Source organism: Benincasa hispida, chromosome 9, assembly GCF_009727055.1.
Source record: "Benincasa hispida cultivar B227 chromosome 9, ASM972705v1, whole genome shotgun sequence".
Taxonomy (NCBI): Eukaryota; Viridiplantae; Streptophyta; class Magnoliopsida; order Cucurbitales; family Cucurbitaceae; genus Benincasa; species Benincasa hispida.
The window spans coordinates 3,070,171-3,089,213 of NC_052357.1; the positions used below are offsets into that span (position 1 = coordinate 3,070,171).

Genomic DNA, 19,043 nt, shown 5'->3' on the forward strand with positions numbered 1-19,043 from the left:
GGCGTTCCAATTGAGACTGATGTCTTGAATGGAGAAATCTTTAAAATCTTTGGAGAGAGAGCACCAGGAAAAGGCATTGATCCGAGCGGTATCAAATTTAATGGAGCAAAGAGATGCTTTGTCATGAAACACTCTTTGATTCCTTTCAAACCATAATTCTGATAACAAAGCTTTGACTGCATTGACCCAAATTAACCTTGGCTTCTTCTTCAATTTAGGGCCAATCAGAAGTTGAAACACGTTTGCCTTGAAATGTTTATCAAAAACCCAGCTGGTTTTGAAGCAATTGAGTAAACGTAGCCAACAGTTTTCTGCAAAAACACACTGGAAGAACAGATGTAAAAGAGTTTCTGAATTTGCCAAACAAAGAGAGCAAACCTGTGGAGAAATATAATGGTTAGGAAGCTTCCTTTGTACAATATCTGCACTATTAAGCAAATCATTCAGCATAATCCAAGTCAGAATGTTTATCCTTCTAGGGCTCTTTGATTTCCACAAAGTCGATTCTAGTTGAGTTCCAATTGGGGAGGAGAGGGATAGATGTATGACAAGGGATTTAGCTGAAAAAAACCCACTTGGTTCTAAGATCCACCTTCTTTTGTCTGGAAGCAAATTAAGTTTAGAGTAGGAAAGCTTTTCAGTAAGGAGTCGGAAGTTTTCTGACTCTTCTTCCTTTAGAAGTCTTCAAAATTGGAAAGACTAAGATTCTAGTGCCTCATCCCAAAAATCATGTACTGCACCATCGGGCTTGGTAGAGATGATGTAAAGACTAGGAAAGGAGGCTCTTAGGGGAACAATGTCCAGCCAAGGGTCAAGCCAGAGCGCAACCCTTTTACCGTTACCTACTTTAAAAGCAACCAAAGATTCTACTTTTAGCCAAATTCTTGAGATGTTGACCCATGGACTTCTAAGGCTGCTGGTAGCTTTGCCATTAGTGTGCCAACCGAACATACTTCTTCCATAAATGCTTGTAATTACTTTCCTCCAAAGGGAATTCTCCTCATTGATGAACCTCCACCCCCATTTAGCCAGTAGGCTTTGATTTTTAAATTTCAAACCTCCAATGCCGAGACCACCATCTTCTTGTGAACAAGAAACAAGGTCCCATTTTACCAAATGGTTTAATTTACTTCCAGAATACCCTTCCCAGAAAAAGTTTCTCATAAGTCTTTCTATAATCCGAACCACCTTTTCTAGCATCATGAAAAGTGACATATAGTATATAGGGATGTGAGAAAGTACTGACTTACAAAGGGTGGAGCGTCCTCCTCTAGAGAGATTGTATCTCTTCCATTTATCCAATTTGCTTTGAATTTTATCAATCACTGGTTGCCAAAAAGCCAATTGTTTGGGGTAGCCACCTAATGGAAGGCCGAGGTACATGAATGGGAGCTTGACAGCCTTGCAATTCAGTTTGGCAGCTTCTGATTGTAGCTTGTTATAATCAATATTGATACCACTTAAAGCTGATTTGTCCCAATTAATCTTCAGCCTTGAGCACCACTCAAAAAGTTCAATTGTTTTCTTTAGGTTTTCAAGCGTTTCCTCATCATCTTTGCAGAAAATTAACGTATCATCGGAAAATTGCAATAAGGAGACGTGAATTCTATATTTGCTCACTAGAAAGCCTTCAAACTTGCCTTTCTCATGAAGCCTGGACAATAATGCACATAAAACTTCACTGACTAAAAGAAAAAGAAAGGGCGAAAGAGGGTCGCATTGCCTTATTCCTCTTGTAGCATGGATTCTACCTCGTGGTCTGCCATTTATAAAAATTGAGAATTTTGTGTTAGATACACAGCCCATCATCCCCATTATCCATCTTGAATCAAAGTTCTTTTCAACAAGAATCTTTTCAAGAAACTCCCAATCAACACGATCAAAAGCTTTTTCTAGGTCAAGTTTTAAGATCCACCCTTTTTTCTTCTTAAAATGATAATCTTCAACCGCTTCGTTGGCTATGAGGATTGGATCTAAGATTTGCCTTCCTTCAATGAAGGCACTTTGTGAAGCATCTATTATACTTGGCATTACCTTTTTAAGCCTCTCCGCTAGTACTTTAGCTACTACTTTATAAGTCAAAGTAGTTAAACTTATTGGTCTGAAATCACATGCCCGGACAGCATCCTTTTCTTTTGAATTAGGCTGATGAAGTTTTCCTTTATACATGAATTCAGCTTCCCATTACCATAGAAATCTTCGAAGAGTTCTAGGAATTTATCTTTAAATTGAGGAGGAACTCGACTGTAAAACCATCTGGATCGGGGGCCTTGTTTTTGCCCAAAGAGTTTAAGGCAAGTGTGATTTCAGCTGTGGAGAATCTAGCTGTCAGCATTAAATTCTCTGAACTAGACTTTAGACCATTGGAAGTTGATAGGAATGGTTCTTTGGCTGGGAGATTTGGTGTACAAAGAGGAGTAGAAGTCTAGAATTAGGTCTTCAATCTCCTTGAAGGAGTGAGTTGCTACATCTTGGTCATTTAAAAGTTCGGAGATTAGATTCCTTCTTCTCTTTGCATCCAAGAATCTACGGAAGAATTTGGTGTTTTCATCACCTAGGCTTAGCCAGTTAAGCTTGCTCTTTTGCCTTAGGTTCCTTTCATCAATTCTGTAGAGGGAAAATAACTCAGCTATCAAAGAGATCCTCATGCTCCTTTCTATTTCCGGTAAACCATGGGCTTCTGCTTGCTAGTCATGCTTGTCTATTTCTTTAAGTAACACTTCCTCCCTTGATTTCCTTGCGGTCTCAAAATCTGAATGTCGGGTTTTAAGAGCAGATTTGACTTTCCTTAACTTGGTGGAGATCACAAAACCGGCCTAACCATGCTGAACTCCCAAGCTCAATGTGTCTTTAATAATTCTACAGCTGTCTTTGATAGATAACCAGCTATTACAAAATCTGAAAGGGGATGGTCCCCATTCAAATGATCCTGCTTCAAGAAGTATGGGGAAATGATCTGAACATAACCGTGTCATTCTTACTACTCTGGTGTTTGCAAAGGTATCATCCCAGCTATTAGAGATCAAGAATCTGTCAAAAAGTGAACAAGATGCTGTAGGACCTTCTCTTGACCATGTGAATTGGCCATTACTGACGGGGATTTCCATTAGTTTAGCTGAATCAATGAATTTGTTGAACTTTTTCATCCTTTTTGTTGGTCTCCCTGTTGGAAACCTTTCTTGAATCCTTCTTGTGATGTTGAAATCACCTCCTATACACCAAGATTCATAGCAGTAACCGGATAGTGAATGTAATTCTGGCCAGTGACTGTGAGACTCCACACCTGAACATCCTTCCTCCTCTACCTAAAATTAAAATTCTCAAGCAAAGAAAGGAGAAAAGCCACCTCCGTCGTTTCTCTATTAGACAAAGACCGACGGAGCCCAAAGGAGAAAGAGATCGAACTCCCTGACCAAAACAAGAAATCCGACACCTGAAAATTTTTTAACAAGGACAAATGATATAACTGAGGAAATGCAAAGGAGAGTGGTCTATCCTGCACTCAAAGATCTTCCCAAAAGTACGTTTCCTTGCCATCCCCACAATACAAAAGACAAGGTGAGAAAAAGATGGGAGATGAAAAGAAATAACTCCCCAAGGGTTTCGGTGTGCCTTCTACCCTATTCGCCACTCACTCATAAGGATGGGGACCCTTACTCACAATAATTTTCCGCCATAAGGATTCAAGATCAAGGGCAATCACCAAAGCCATTTAGCCAAGTTTTGTTGTGAAGCCTTAAATTACCTCTTTCTAAACCCCACTAATTCATAGGCTTCCCTACTGCATCCCAACCAACCAAATGTGAACCTTTACCTTCCTCCACCCCTTCCCAGAGAAAGCCTCTCATAAGCTTCTCGATGCTCTTACACACCGAAACATGTGCACTAAAACGGGAGAAGTAGTAGATAGGAATTCCACTCAACACTAATCTAATGAAAGTCAATCTCCCAGCTTTCGAAAAGAAACTTTGCTTCCAAGAAGCCAATCTCTTCATAACCTTCTCCAAGGGAGGATCCCAAAACGAAATAGAACTCGGATTACCACCAAGGGGAATGTTATTGTGATATCAAAATACTAAACAATCTCTTTCATTCTATACATAAGAGTCTAATATATATATATATATATAGGCATACATGAAAGCCCTAGACTATAGTGAAAAGACAATAAAGGACAAGAAACTAATAAACTCCTCTATTTACATATATACTCTAACACTCCCCCTCAAGCTGGTGCATAAATGTTGATCATGCCCAGCTTGTTACAAAGGTGGTCAATTCGGACTCCATTTAAGGCCTTGGTGAAAATATCTCCTAATTGATCTCCAGTCTTCACATATCCAGTAGACACCAAACCTTCTTGTATTTTCTCACAAACGAAATGACATCAATTTCAATATGTTTAGGTCGCTCATGATATATTGAGTTAGAAGCAATATGAAGAGCAACTTGATTGTCACACCACAACTTAGCTGGAACGTTGATATTGAAGCCTAACTCAAATAAGAGTTGATGTATCCATATTATTTCACATATTGATTGTGCCATAGCTCTGTATTCTGATTCAATACTTGATTGCGAGACTACGTTCTATTTCTTACTGTTCCATGAAACCAAATTGCCTCTTACAAAACACAATAGCCAGAAGTTGATCTTTTGTCTTCTTTTGATCTTGCCCAGGAAACACTCAATCTTCATATGACCATGTCTTTATATATGATTCCATGTTCAGGTGCAGCCTTCAAATAACATAGAATCTGTTGTACTGCAGCTCAATGATCCATTGTGGGTGAAGTCATAAACTGACTCACAATCCTTACTGGATAAGCTATGTCTGGTCGTGTTACTGTAAGATAATTCAACTTTCTAACCAATCTTCGATATCTCTTAGGATCTTCAAATGGTTATCCATCTTTTGTAAATTGACGATTAGGCATCATTGGAGTACTACATGGCTTGGCACCCAATTTTCCAGTCTCACATGGCAAATCAAGCACATATTTTTTGTGTAACATAAAGATACCTTTCTTGCTTCTCATGACTTTAATACCCAAAAAGTATTTCAAAATTCCAAGTCTTTAGTATGAAACTAACCTTGGAGAAAAGTTTTAAGAGATAACATACCTAATGTATCACTCCCAGTAATGAGGATTTTTGATATCCTCATTATTGGGAGTGATACATTAGGTATGTTATCTCTTAAAACTTTTCTCCAAGGTTAGTTTCATACTAAAGACTTGGGAATGAAACTAACCTTGGAGAAATGAGGATATCATCAACATATACGAAAAGTAGAATAATATCACCCTTAGATCATCGATAGAAGCTAGAATGATCTAACTTGCTTTTCTTCATTCCAAATTGCTCAAGTGCCTGACTAAATTTTCCAAACCATGCTCGTGGACTTTGTTTCAACCCATACAACGATTTGCAACGGCGACACACTTTATCCTTTATAAAGTCGTGTATTTAATTTATTATCTTTTATATATTTATTTGTATCTTTATTTAGGTGTATCTAGTTAGTTGAGATAAGTTGTTATTTGTTTAGATTTTTTTTCCTAGTTTCTAGCTAACCCTAGTTTAGCCTAATTGTATCTTTAGAAATCCTTATAACTTTTTGAAGTAAATGAAAAATTATTATTCTACTCAAAATTACATGGTATCAGAGTGGGAGAAAAAAATCTCTAAAAGATACATTTGACGTTAGAATTTCCATCCACCCAAATGACCCATCAAAAGATCTCTTTCTCCAGGCTTGATTTCTTTCCTCTTCATCAGCATGAATTCTTTTTCTTCCCAAGCGTGACATTTATGCTTTCCTCTTCATCAGCATGAATTATTTTTTTCTTCCCAAGTGTGACATTTATACCCATCAAAAGAGAGACTCACGAAAAAAATACCCAGAAATTTCAAAAAAAAAAACCATCAGTCTGCATAAAATTTAATTGAGTGCAACAGATTTTTTTTTTTAAAGGAAACGATTCATTGTATTAATAAATAGAGAGGAGCGAAAGCTCTACGTACAAGAGAGTTATACAAAGAGCAAAGCGAGAATACAAGTGCTTGTAAAAGGATCAGGAGATGCACTCGGACGTCTCAACTAGGTTGACACTCTCTTAGCACCCTCATCATCTCCAATTCTATCCCATAACTGGGAGATAAAAGAACAAGATTACAAAAAGAGGAAAAAGCCTAAAGAGACAACAAAAGTGAAAAACTAAGGATAAAGCCAAAACAGTGGCCTGAAAATAATGGAAATATATAAAAAGTTCAATAAGTGTTGCTGAATTCTGGAAATCTGGAGAAGTTTAGTGTTGTCTGATAGGAGGGGTTGAGATAAAGACCTCCCAATTGAGGTTGAAGTCTGAAAGGTTGTAGGCACGGAAAGGGTCGGAAAGGAGGCACCAGGAGGAGGCTTGACGACGAGCGGCTTCAAGGTGGTCTTGGCAACTAGTGGCTTTGTTATGGAAAATTCTTTGATTTCTTTCAAACCAAAGGTCTTCCAATAAGGCTTTTACAGCATTACACCATAACAAACGGATGGATTTGTGGGAGATGGAGCCGGCAAGGAGCTGAAACACGTTACTTTTGAAATCATTGCACAAGGTCCATGGAAGATTGAAAAAACACAGCAGCTTATTCCAGTACCAATTTGAGTAAGAGCATGTAAAGAAAAGGTGAAGGGAGCCTCACTATGATGTAGGCAGAGTGGGCAAACTGTGGGGGAAAGGGAGGATGCTGGTTGCTTTTTCTGAAGGACTTCAGCTACATTCAACTGACCAAAAAGCATAATCCAAATGAGGATGTTGACTCTTCTTGGGCTTTTTGTTTTCCAAATAGCCGAGAAGATGGGCTTTTCCAAAGGGGAGAATGGTGTTAGGTGGCTTTTGAGGGATTTAACGGTGTATTGGTCATTGGTTGAGATGGACCACACTCTTTTATTAAAAGAGAGAGAAGGACTTCTACTTACAATTTTTCTCAACAAGTCTTGGAAGGCCAACACTTCTTCATCTTTAAGCGATCTTCGGAAAGTAATGGACCACGAAACTATGTTATTGTCCCAATGATCGGCAACTGAGCCATTGGGGAGCATGGTGATTCTGAATAAGCTAGGAAAAAGGATGCTGAAGGGGGAATGTCCTTCCCAAGTGCCTAACCAGAAAGCAATACAACTGCCATTACCAAGCTTGAAAGTGGCCAAGGATTCTACCTTCAGCCATGTCTTTGAGATGCTGACCCATGGACTTTTCAGACTTCTACCTCCTTTCCCTGTCGTATGCCAATCAAAAGCATCCATACCATGAATGCTTCTAACAACTTTGCCCCAAAGAGAGTTTTCCTCATTGAAAAATCTCCACCTCCATTTAGCAAGGAGTGCAATGTTCATAGCTTTGAGCCCCCCAAGACCTAGACCACCATCTGCTAAATGTTTTTGAACCAATTCCCATTTGACCAAGTGATTCTGCTTGCTGCCCTTATTGCCTTCCCAAAAGAAACTTCGTATTAACCTTTCCAATTTAGTTGCTACCCCTTCGGGCATAAGGAAGATAGCCAAATAGTGGGTTGGGAGGTTTGAAAGGACTGAGGTACAAAGAGTGGCTCTTCCACCCCTAGATAGATTGAATCTTCTCCATTTGTCGAGTTTACCTTGTACTTTATCTAGGACCGGCTGCCAAAAGGAGGCTCTTTTTGGGTAACCCCCTAAAGGCAACCCTAGATAATGGAAGGGGAGATGGTCAGCCAAAACATTTAAAGAAGCTGCTGTAGTATAAGAGCTCACTATCATCCACATTAATGCCATAGAGTGCTGATTAATCCCAATTTACCTTCTGCCCTGAACACCATTCAAATAGCTCCACTATATGCTTAAGTTTTGACAGCATAGTGCTGTCATGTTTGCAAAACAATAAGGTATCATACGCAATTGGAGTATGGAGACTTGGACTTTTTCTTTGCCTACTAAAAACCCTTCAATGATGCCAGATTGGTTGAGTTTGGAGATTAATGCACTCGAAACTTCGCTGACTAGAAGATAAAGAAAAGGGAGAGAGGATCACCTTGTCTAAGCCCTCTTGAAGCGGCCACTCTTCCCCTTGGTCTCCTGTTAATGAAGACCGAGTAAAGTGGGTTTTTGACACATCCCAAGATCCATTTTATCCATTTCTGATTGAAGTTCTTGGCCCAAAGCACTTTTTCTAGAAAATCTCAATCAACTCGGTCAAAAGCTTTCTCCATATCAAGTTTAAGTATCCAACCTTCTTCGTTTTTGCTCTATACTCTCTCCACTGCTTCATTGGCTATAAGTAGGGATCCAAATTTGTCTTCCTTCTATGAAAGCACATTAGGATGGAGCAATGATGTCAAACATAACCCTTTTTAGTCTTTTAGCTAACACCTTAACAATGACTTTGTAGATTAATGAGGTTAACTAATGGGTCTATAATCACTTACCTTGATTGCTACTTTCTTCTTTTGAATTAAGCAAATGAAATTCTCTCTTATACACGCATTGCTCTTGCCTTCTTGTAAAAGTCATTAAAGGTATCTTGGAAGCTTGTCTTGAGAATAGGCAAAACTTAGCAAAAATTCAGTGGTGAAGCCATCGGGGCCTGGGGCTTTGCTTTTGCCAAGGGTTTTATAGCTGAGAGGATTTTTGTGGCTGAAAAATTATTTTGCAGGAGAAGATCTGATTCGACGTTCACACAAGGCCAATCTAGATTTAAAGGGAGGTGCCTCTGCCCTGGAGATTTTAGGTAAAGGTTGCTGTAAAAGTTGAGTATTAGGTTTTCAATTTCTGCACTCGACTTTGTTGGGATCCCTTGTTCATCAACTAACTCATTTATAAAATTTCTCCTCTTTTTTGCTGCTAAGAATCTGTGAAAAAAGCTTGTGTTCTCATCTCCCTGCTTAAGCCAGTTTAGTTTACTCTTCTACAATAGATTAATTTCTTCCAACCTATATAAGGCCATTAGTTCTAATTTTGAAGAAGACCAAGCTGCATAATCAGTGCTGGACAGTGGGGAATTCTCAGCAAGTGTACCTCATTTTTCTATTTCTACTAGCAACCTCTCCTCTTTCTGTTTTAACTCTTCCTTATTGCTGAGATGCCACTATTTTACTGCTGTTTTCACATCTTTCAATTTCTGATTTAATACAAAACCAACAGAATTTGAAACTCACGATCTCTTAGTATGAATATATCGCTTGAGGAAAAAAATCAATAAATTCCCACCGATAATATTACCACATTCGATCTAGCCCAAACCACAAAAAAAAAAAATCCCCGATCTCAACACCTCAAGGCAAATGGCAAAAGACCTTACAATTCACTCATCAATGCATATCCTGTGCATCGATTGAAAGTCAAGTTAGCCATTGACGGCAGGGGAAAATTGGGTTCTTAACTGGCGAATCTTGTGCTCCGAATACTGATGATGCTGCATACAAATCGTGGAGGTCCAAAAACTCCTTGGTAACACTTCGTTGCTTAATTCTGTGGATCCCTCATTGGTAAAGCTCACATGTTTATGAAGACAGCAAAGAAAGTATGGGATTTCGTTCGAGAGACCTACTCTGACCTTGAGAATGCTTCGCAAATTTTTTAATTAAAAATTAAGTTATGGCAATCAAACGAGGAGAACGTGATGTCACAACCTATTACAATGAGACGGTTGTGTTGTGGCATGAACTAGACCAATGCAGGGAGGATGTGTGGGAGAATATAGCGGATTTCATTCGTTATCAGAAGCGTGAAGAGAATAACGTGTGTTCATGTTCTTTGCAGGTGTTAATCAGAGTCTTGATGAAGTAAATGGTCGTGTTCTTGGGCATCGATCCTTGCCATCAATTCGAGAAGTCTTTTTTGAAGTCCATCTAGAGGAAAGTCACCGCAAGATTATGCACATTGTTGAAAATAGGAGAGTTTAGCCCTAAGGGCATTTCAGTAATTTATCCTTGCCCTAGGGGTTCCTACTAGTCTATTTATATGAGTAGCCTCTCTTGTATTTAGTATTATCGAATTAATAAAAAGTGTTCCGTATCGTGGTTTTTTCTCCCTGTTCTAGGATTTTCCACGTAAACAAGTGTGTGCTACTTTCTTCCTTTCTTCTTTTACTTTCATCATGGTATCAGAGCGTGAAGATGAAACCCTAGCCACCACTGAGGAAAACCAATCACGAGAGTCACAATCGCCGTCACCCGACAACAATGGCGCCACAACCATTGATATAGTTGTTGCTGTACATTTCGCGGTGGAATGGTATTTTCAAATGATTTTCCCTCATCTCCTTAAGCTAGCCGACCCTACTGAAGCCCAGCCAGCCGGATGTTCGATCGGGCCAACCAGCAGCCAGCCGACCGCGTCGGATCTCCACGTCGCGATCCAGCAGATTGAATCGACTGGGTTTCGCACTGCAACCCAACTGATCCCATCGGCGTAGCCCATCCGATTCAAGCTCTCGACCAATACCCTCTCTCATGGAAGTTTGTTCTGAGGTTCGTCTTGAGGAAGACAAATCCAGTGCCATAAATAATCTTTTGATCTCTCCAACAGATTTTGCTACGTTTAACGTTAAGTCATCCGGACCCGATAATGACAACCAGAACAGTAAGCCTCCTCCAGTGTGTGAATACTGCAAGAAGCCTTGGCATACCAAAGATCAATGTTGGAAGTTGCATGGTAGACCACCAAATGGTAGACAGCATCAGTCACATGATAAGTCAAGTTCTAGACGAGCTCTTGTAAGTGAGTCAACAAATGGTGGTTCTCAGCTCCAAACTCAGGTGAATAATCAGAATGATTCTAGTGTTGTTGGTGTCAATGCCATTGCCAAGTCAGGTACGATTCAATCTTTTGGTCTTATTAGTGTAAATGGTAACAAGCCGTGGATTCTAGATTTGGGAGCTATGGATCACTTAACCGGCTCATCTGACCAATTTATTTCATATTGTCCAAGTGCTAGTAATTAAAGAATCAGAATTGCAGATGGGTCCTTTGCTCCTATTGCAGGGAAGGGGTATATCTCCCCAATTGAGGGTTTAACTTTACATGTCGTGTTACATGTTCCAAAAAATTTTTATAACTTATTGTTTATTGGTAAGATTATGAGAGATTTGGGTTGTCAAGTCGTTTTCTCACCTAATATTGTTTTATTTCAAGACCTGAGCTCGGGGATGACGATTGGTACTGCCCGGCATGATAGAGGGCTCTATTTCCTTAATGCAGATTTTCTAGGAATTATGACAGGACTAGTTTGATTTCTTCTTGTTATTCTACTTCTGAAAAAGTCTACATGTTCAGGCATTTTCGCCTTGGGCATCCCAGTTTTCAATATATGAAATATTTATTTACTCATTTGTTTCATAATGTTGATGTCCCTTCTTTGACTTGTGATGTGTGTATTCGGGCTAAACAACATCGTGTCTCGTTTTACTCTCAGCCTTACAAGTCGTCCAAACCTTTCACTCTTATCCATAGTGATGTTTGGGGTCCTTCACCCATCACCACCTCTACTAGCAAACGCTGGTTCGTGACCTTTATTGATGATCACACTCGGCTTACCTAAGCCTTCCTCCTTACTGATAAGTTAGAGGTATCATCAGTGTTTCAACAGTTTTATACCACTGTGGAAACCCAGTTCAACACGAAAATTGTCACCCTTCGGAGTGATCATGGGTGTGAGTTCTTCAACAATCCTTTTCGGGAATTTTTAGCATCTAAGGGAATTGTTCATCAAAGTTCCTATGCATACACTCCTCAACAAAATGTGGTGGCTGAACAAAAAAATCGCCACCTAGTTGAAGTTGCCCGTTCCCTCATGTTGTCTACCTCTCTTCCGTCCTACTTATGAGGGGATGTTGTCCTAACTGCAGCCCATCTGATTAATCTCATGTCTTCCCGTGTCCTAAAATTTCACACTCCTCTTGAATGTTTCAAAGAGTCGTACCAAACCACCCGCCTTATTCCTGATGTCCCTCTCGGGTGTTCGAGTGTGTTGTCTTTGTCCACAACCATGGTCCTAATCGATCAAAATTTACCCCATGCTCAAAAATGTGTTTTTGTTGGGTATCCCCTCCATCAACGTGGGTATAAATGTTACCACCCATCTTCACGAAATTATTTCGTTTCGATGGATGTTACTTTTCTCGAGGATCAGCCCTTCTTTCCCATTAGTCATCTTCAGGGGAGAGTTCTAATGAAGAGACTAATTGGTCTACATCACCAATTTCATTAGATTTACCACCTGAACCTGAGACTGTCCTCCCTACCAAACAAGTCTCATGGATAACATACTATAGGAAGAATCTCAAGAAGGAAATAGTGACACCTGTTGCTTCTTCGACTCCGGTCCATAAGTCAGACCTAGCATCAGCTCCAAGTACTTGTATCCCTACCTCTAATGATATTGATGTTTGTTCTGAGAATGATATGTGTATTGTGGGTGAGAATGAAGAAATCTTTGACAGTACCGACATTGTACCAAGGACATCTTGTGCGATGGAGATGCAGTTGGAAATAACAGTTTTGAGGAAACAACTCCAGAAAGTGATACGATAACAAGGAAGGATGAATGTGTGAAAGATTCCTTAGAAGATGAAACTCTTAAGCGGAATACTGAATGTGATGAAGGGTCAGATGAGATAAAAAGTCATGATGCCTCCCTCGATCTTCCCATTTCCTTGAGGAAAGGTGCTAGATCTTACACGAAGTACCTTATGCACAGTTACTTGTCTGACAATAATTTGTCCCCTGAGTTCAAGGCTTTGACTACGCGCCTGGATACAGTAACGATACCAAGCAGTATACATGTGGCAATGGAGATTCCTGAATAGAACACTGCGGTTATGGAGGAAATGGGAACCCTTGAGAAAAACAACACTTGGGACCGGGTCCCGCTTCCTAAAGGACTCAAGACAGTTGAATGCAAGTGGGTGTTCACCATAAAGTACAAGTCTGATGGAACGATTGATAGGTACAAAGCTAGGATGGTTGCCAAAGGCTTTACTCAGACCTTCGAAATAGACTACTCAGAGACTCTCTCCAGTGGCAAAGCTAAATACCGTCCAAGTCCTTTTGTCAGTGGTTATGAACAAAGACTGGCCTCTCCATCAACTTGATGCGAAAAATGCTTTTCTTAATGGTGAGTTAGAAGAATAAGTTTACATGAGTCCTCCCCAGGTTTCGAGAGTCAATTTAATCATCGAGTCTGTAGACTAAGAAAGTCCCTGTATGGATTGAAACAATCTCCCAGAGCTTGGTTCGACAGATTCACTACCTTCGTGAAGTCCCAAGGGTACAATCAAGGGCACTCAAATCACACTCTGTTTACAAAAAGGTCATTATCAGGGAAGATTGCGGTTCTCATTGTTTATGTGGATGACATTGTTCTAACTAGTGATGATGCCACAGAAATTATCAAGCTCAAAAAGAAAATTGAGGTATTTTCTCATAATGAAAGTAGCTCGGTCAAAAAAGGAAATTTTAGTTTCTCAACGGAAATACACGCTTGACTTATTTAAAGAGACAGGTATGACTGGATGTAAGTCTGTTGATACTCCTGTGGAATTCAATGCTAAACTTAGTGATTTGGATAACAGAGTTCCGGTCAATAAAGAAAAATATCAACGTCTTGTTGGGAAATTAATTTACCTATCCCATACAAGACCAGACATATCTTACGTAGTCAGTGTAGTTAGTCAATTTATGCAAGCACCAGTAAACCCTTTAAATAGACCCAAAGGAGAAGGGTTTTGTCACACCTATTCTAAAATTAAAACTGAATTAAAAAGAGAATACAATCTGTCATTTTACAAGAAATACCCAAAATACCCTTGATATCCCTACATCAAGAAGATAAATTATTGTCTATTGCTTCTCGTCTGAATTGTAAAGTTGAGCATTTGCCAATTATGTATCTTGGTCTACCATTGGGGGGCTATCCCAAAAAGGTCTCCTTCTGGCAACTGATTATTGATAAAATTCATGGAAAATTAGACAAATGGAAGAGATACAATATATCACGTGGGGGAAGAGCCACTTTATGCAAGTCAGTACACTCTCACCTCCCTACTTATTATATGTCATCTTTCTTAATACCTGCAAACGTGATCTCACTTTTGGAACGCATTATAAGGAACTTTTTCTCAGAAGCGCAAAAAGGGAGTAAAATGAACCATTTGGTAAAATGGGACTTAGTCTCTCGATCTCAAGAAGATGGGGGTCTCGGCTTTGGGGACTAAAAGCTAGAAATTTGGCTCTGTTAGCCAAGTGGAGTTGGAGATATTATGATGAAGGAAATTCGCTTCAGTGTTAGGTAGTCAGAAGTATTCATGGAAAGAATAAATTCAATTGCCATATGGCTGATAAGGCCAACCCTAGTCTACAAAGCCCCCTAGATAAGCATTTCTAGACCATGGTTGAAAGTGGAAGCTTCGGCTAATTTTAAGCTCGGTAATGGTAGTAGAACTACCTTTTGGCTTGATCCGTGAATTGCTTTGGTTCCTTTGAATTTGTGCTTTCCTGGTTTATTTAGGATTGCTCTTAATACTAAAGGATCAGTTTCAGATAATTGGGATGTGACCTTTTCCTTATGGCCTATTTTTATCATCATTTATTAAAGGAGGAAGAGATTATTGAATTTCAAAATCTCCTTGGATTGATTTCAGATAAAAGGGTGATTGGGAGCTCGGATAGGCGAATATGATCTTGAGAAGCAAATGGGACATGAAGTCCCTTTCTATTAACTTGACTTCGACGCTACCATTGGATAAACAGTTTACAGTAGGATAAAGCTCTTTGGAAGTCTAAGAGCCTGAGAAGAGTTAATATCCTTGTTTGAATTATGTTGTTCAAGTATTTGAACTATTCCTCAATTATGCAAAGAAAGCTTCTGGTGAAGACTAAAGAGTCTTGGAGAAATCTTGAAAGAATATTGGAGCTGACGTTTTTATTAATTATCAAAATCTAATCGATAAAAGAGAGGGATTCTCTATTTATAGAGAATTACATGTGGGATAGGGTAATTAATCTTGAATTTACTAAACTACACAATTCCTACTACATATTAAATCCCTCGCAAAAAAAAACCCATCCTCGAGTTTTAAAAAGAAGAAAAACAAAATGAAACAATTAAGAAATAAAATAAACTTGTACAATGGAGTATGGCCAAACCAACCTCCTACACCTTGAACAAAAATATTATGGAAAAAAATCCAAAACATAAAATTTCCATCAAGTTCATCGAGACTCCAAGGGTTGTAGGTGTGGGAGTATCCATCGACCAAGGCAATATCTCTAAGCAAAGAAAAGAACATTTTTGACCAGCTAGTTATAGGTATTTTTCCATAAGCATGTTGATGCCTCACTCGTTAGTTTCAAAGAAACCAATTTAACCTTGTTGTTTTCCGGGGTTTCCAAGTAATCGAAGAAATTTTCCACATTTTTTATCCAATCTAAAAAGATCTCAATGTTCATCTTCCCATTGTATGTTGGAATATTGATTTTCATTTTGTAATCGGTTTCTTGCCTCCAATATGGTTGATCTTGCCAATCTTGAAAATAATTGCCCTTGAAATAAAGGATTTTCTACATGATGATGAGGTTGAAATCTTGGAGGATAAATGGGTTGAGGACTATGATATTCTTCTTCTTCAGATGAGTTATAATCTAAACACATCAAATGTTGTGACATTGGTCTTATTTGTGGATAATTTGGGACTTGAAGAAGGTATGGAATAGGATTAGGCATTAAAACTACTCTGTTTAAATCTCCTCGAGATTTTCTTGCTGGTTCTTGATTTCTTGGAAGAACTCGGTTATTTTCTTGCTTTTACTGAAAATCTTGAAGTTGCCTTTGAATTTCTTGGCTATTTTGTTGATCATACCCATGAAAATCTTGATGAAAATTCCCACGTTCTTGGTCGCGCATATTGGATTGTCTTGTTGTTCTTGATTGCGCTTAAGGTTATGGTGTTGTTCTTGAATAGGAATTGTATTATTTAGAGCTGCAACATTTGAAATCCTCTCACTTTTTGAGTAAGATTTTCTATAACTTGCTGGATGCGCAAATTTGTGGCGATAATTCGAGCCATATTGGCTTGAACTTCAAGCAATTTCATGATGAACTTTCCTCGAGAAGTCTCTACAAGAGTTAATCGCCAGTTGACAGATTGAGAGGAGAAAGAGGATGCTTCCACATCTAGAGGTTGAAGGTCGGCAAGCTTGTTGGTGTTCTTGATCACCATCAGGCCCTTTCACGAAGGCGCTCTGATACCAATTGGTGGAGACTAAAGAGTCTTTCAGAAATCTTGGAAGAATCTTGGAACTGAAGTTTTTATTAATTATCAAAATCTAATCAATACAAGTGAGAGATTTTCTACTTATAGAGAATTAAATGTGGGATAGGATAACTAATCTTGAATTTACTAAACTACCCCAATTCCTACTACATCAGCTTCCATCCCATTGCTTGTCTCCTTTAATATGCCCTCTTCATATGGCTGAAAGTGAAGATTTGAAACACCTTTTCTTCGATTGTTGTTATGTTAAACAATGTTGGAGGTGTTTATTCTATTTATTTAACATAAGTTGGGTCTTTGGTAATGTTTTTCGAGATAATGTTATCCAAATTTTGGTGGGTCCAGCCATGAAATCCGGCCCCCATTTGATTTGGTCTAATGTTGTCAAAGCATTACTCACTTAGATATGGTTTGAGAGAAACCAACAAGTCTTTCATGATAAAGCAATTGCCTAGTTGGACCGTTTCGAAATCGCTCAGCTCAACACTTCTTCATGGTGCACTCTTTCTAAGTCATTTGCAGATTTCTCGATTCAAGACCTTTGCTTAAATTGGACAGCATTTATTTTTCCAGCTTAATGCTTTTTCGACTTGTATTGTTGCCCTTTTATATACTGATGTTGTTAATGTACTTTGAACCTTACTTTTAGTTGAATTTTGTATTGGGCATGATGATGGCGCCAAGGATGTGTCAACCTAGTTGAGATATCTGGGTGTGTCCCTGACCTTCGTTTGTTTGCTTTTTGCTTACTCCTTACGAAATTATTGTATCTTGAGCATTAGTCTATTTTCATAACATCAGTGAAAAGTTCTATTTCCTTTTAAAAATATTTTTTTTTATTGTAATATTTTAACAAAAAGTTCTTCATAGCAAACAACAAAGGAGATGAGGATGATAGAAACGATAGCATTAGGGTTAGAGTCACTATCAGTAGAATGTATATTATTGTTCGCGACAAGTAAAACAGCATTTTAAACGAGAACCTATTAAGAATGTTACTTACAAGTGACAAGGCAGTAAATATTGTTAGCACCCAATCTCCATTTCCATCCGCATGTGATAAATAGCCATGATGAAGCTTTGCTGCTCCCAAAACAAAAATCCAAACAAAAAAATAAAATCAATGAAGTAAATATTGCAAAAACGTAGGTTGCTTTTGGTAGGTCTAGCCTTTTCCAAGTATTTAATTTAAGTTGGATGTTTCCCAAGGAGTGTTCGAAAGCTTTTTCTTTCAGCTCATTTAGGAAACTTCTTTTTCTTTTTGGGGCAAATCTAGAATGTTGTGGTTCAATTCAGTGACAGTGTTTTTATGGGTAACAAGAGGACTTTTCAAGGCAGTGAATCCTCTCATGATGAATATAGGGAGCAAGTTAGATTGTTTCATCAACATGGTGTTCTTTGCTCCCTCATTTTTGTAATTCTAATTTGATGCAAATTAATGCCAATCGGGAATCCCCTTGGCATTCGGGGAGATCTCGTCTCCATTTTTGTATATCTTATTTTCTATTAATGAAGTTTGTTCGTGTTTCTTATCAAAAACAAATAAAAATGGTTAGGATTTAATGTCTACTTATAATCACCAACCGGTTTATGTGGACCACTTTTCTGTTATCAACTATCCTCTTGGCATATTAACCATTTCCAGTGAAAATACGAATTTGAAAATAAGTTAAGATAACTAACTCAGACAAACTAAAACATTCTGATTGACAAGTCTAACATACCCAAAAGCTTGTAGTATGCTCTATAAATGACTGATGTTCCATCAATGAGCATGACTCTAGCATCTGAAGGATTTTCAATTCCAGTCTCTTCTTTGTACGTAAGTGAACTTGATAATGAATCTTGGAATTGCAGCATTTGCTGGCTTCTAGAAGATGCAGAACTACCATGATGAGTTGCTTTGCTATCTACGGTATTGGCATTATCTATACTTCCGGATGAACTACAGTAACCCTGAGAAACAGAGAAAATTCCTTAACAAAAATCAAAACAGCAGAAAACAGAGGCAAAAGTTGTATATTGCTTTGAATAAAACTAAACGCTAAAATTAGAGGCTATGGTATGATCACAATTAAAAGTCATTGCAATGATAGGCATCTTCCACATTCCGCTCATAAGTGATTTCTCGAACTACACTTGCTACCAGAAAATACCTCGCCCATTTCACATCTACACTACAACACCCCGCCATTAATGAGCCTCCTAATTTTATGAAACTAAATTACTTGGTAAATACTAGAATCAATTAAGAATAAGAAGAACGAATTAGCAGAAACTGAGATACCTTCGGGGACAGCAGAACGGAGAAAGACGGAAGAGAATGATGACCAAGAGACTGTATCCTCAAAGAAGAAGAAGAAGAAGAGAAACGAAAAGGATTGGGAAATTTGGAGGTGAAAATGAATCCCAAGAAATTTCTGCAAATATGCGAAGCACTAGCAGTCGCAGTGTGAAGATGGTGGCAGGCCATGAGAACCATCCAAGCGTCTCATCAGCCGCTGCCCAAGCATGTAACTTTGCCTCCCATCTTTGCCCAGGTTTTTTAAATTAAAAATTAATGTTGAAAAAAAAGTTTTCTTTTTTTTTTTTTTTTTTGTAATATATCGCGTTAGAAATGGTCATGTCTATTATAGGTCTAATGCAATGGTCATCTCTATCGCAATGTTTTTTTTTTTTACTGTGTATTTCCTCATGAATATTGTGTGACAAAAAATTAAGATCCAGATGATCATCGTATTAGA

At 38.5% G+C, this 19,043-nt stretch overlaps 1 protein-coding gene across 6 annotated transcripts in view; it reads right to left on the reverse strand.

Annotated features, from left to right (window-relative positions):
• The window catches only part of LOC120087089 (DNA polymerase I), a 95,699-nt gene extending 76,866 nt beyond the window's left edge, over window positions 1–18,833 (reverse strand). For 5 of the 6 annotated variants that reach the window (XM_039043969.1, XM_039043966.1, XM_039043967.1 and 2 more), the window contains exons 1-3: window positions 18,587–18,832; window positions 18,024–18,255; window positions 17,303–17,382 (exon numbers count right to left, since the gene is read on the reverse strand). In XM_039043969.1, coding sequence (XP_038899897.1) covers window positions 17,303–17,382; window positions 18,024–18,255; window positions 18,587–18,781 — 507 coding nt within the window. In that variant the 5' untranslated portion in view covers window positions 18,782–18,832. Of the gene's footprint in view, window positions 1–17,302; window positions 17,383–18,023; window positions 18,256–18,586 lie in introns of all 6 variants that reach the window. The other variant, XM_039043968.1, reaches the window with a different exon arrangement.
• Between the last annotated feature and the right edge of the window lie 210 nt (window positions 18,834–19,043).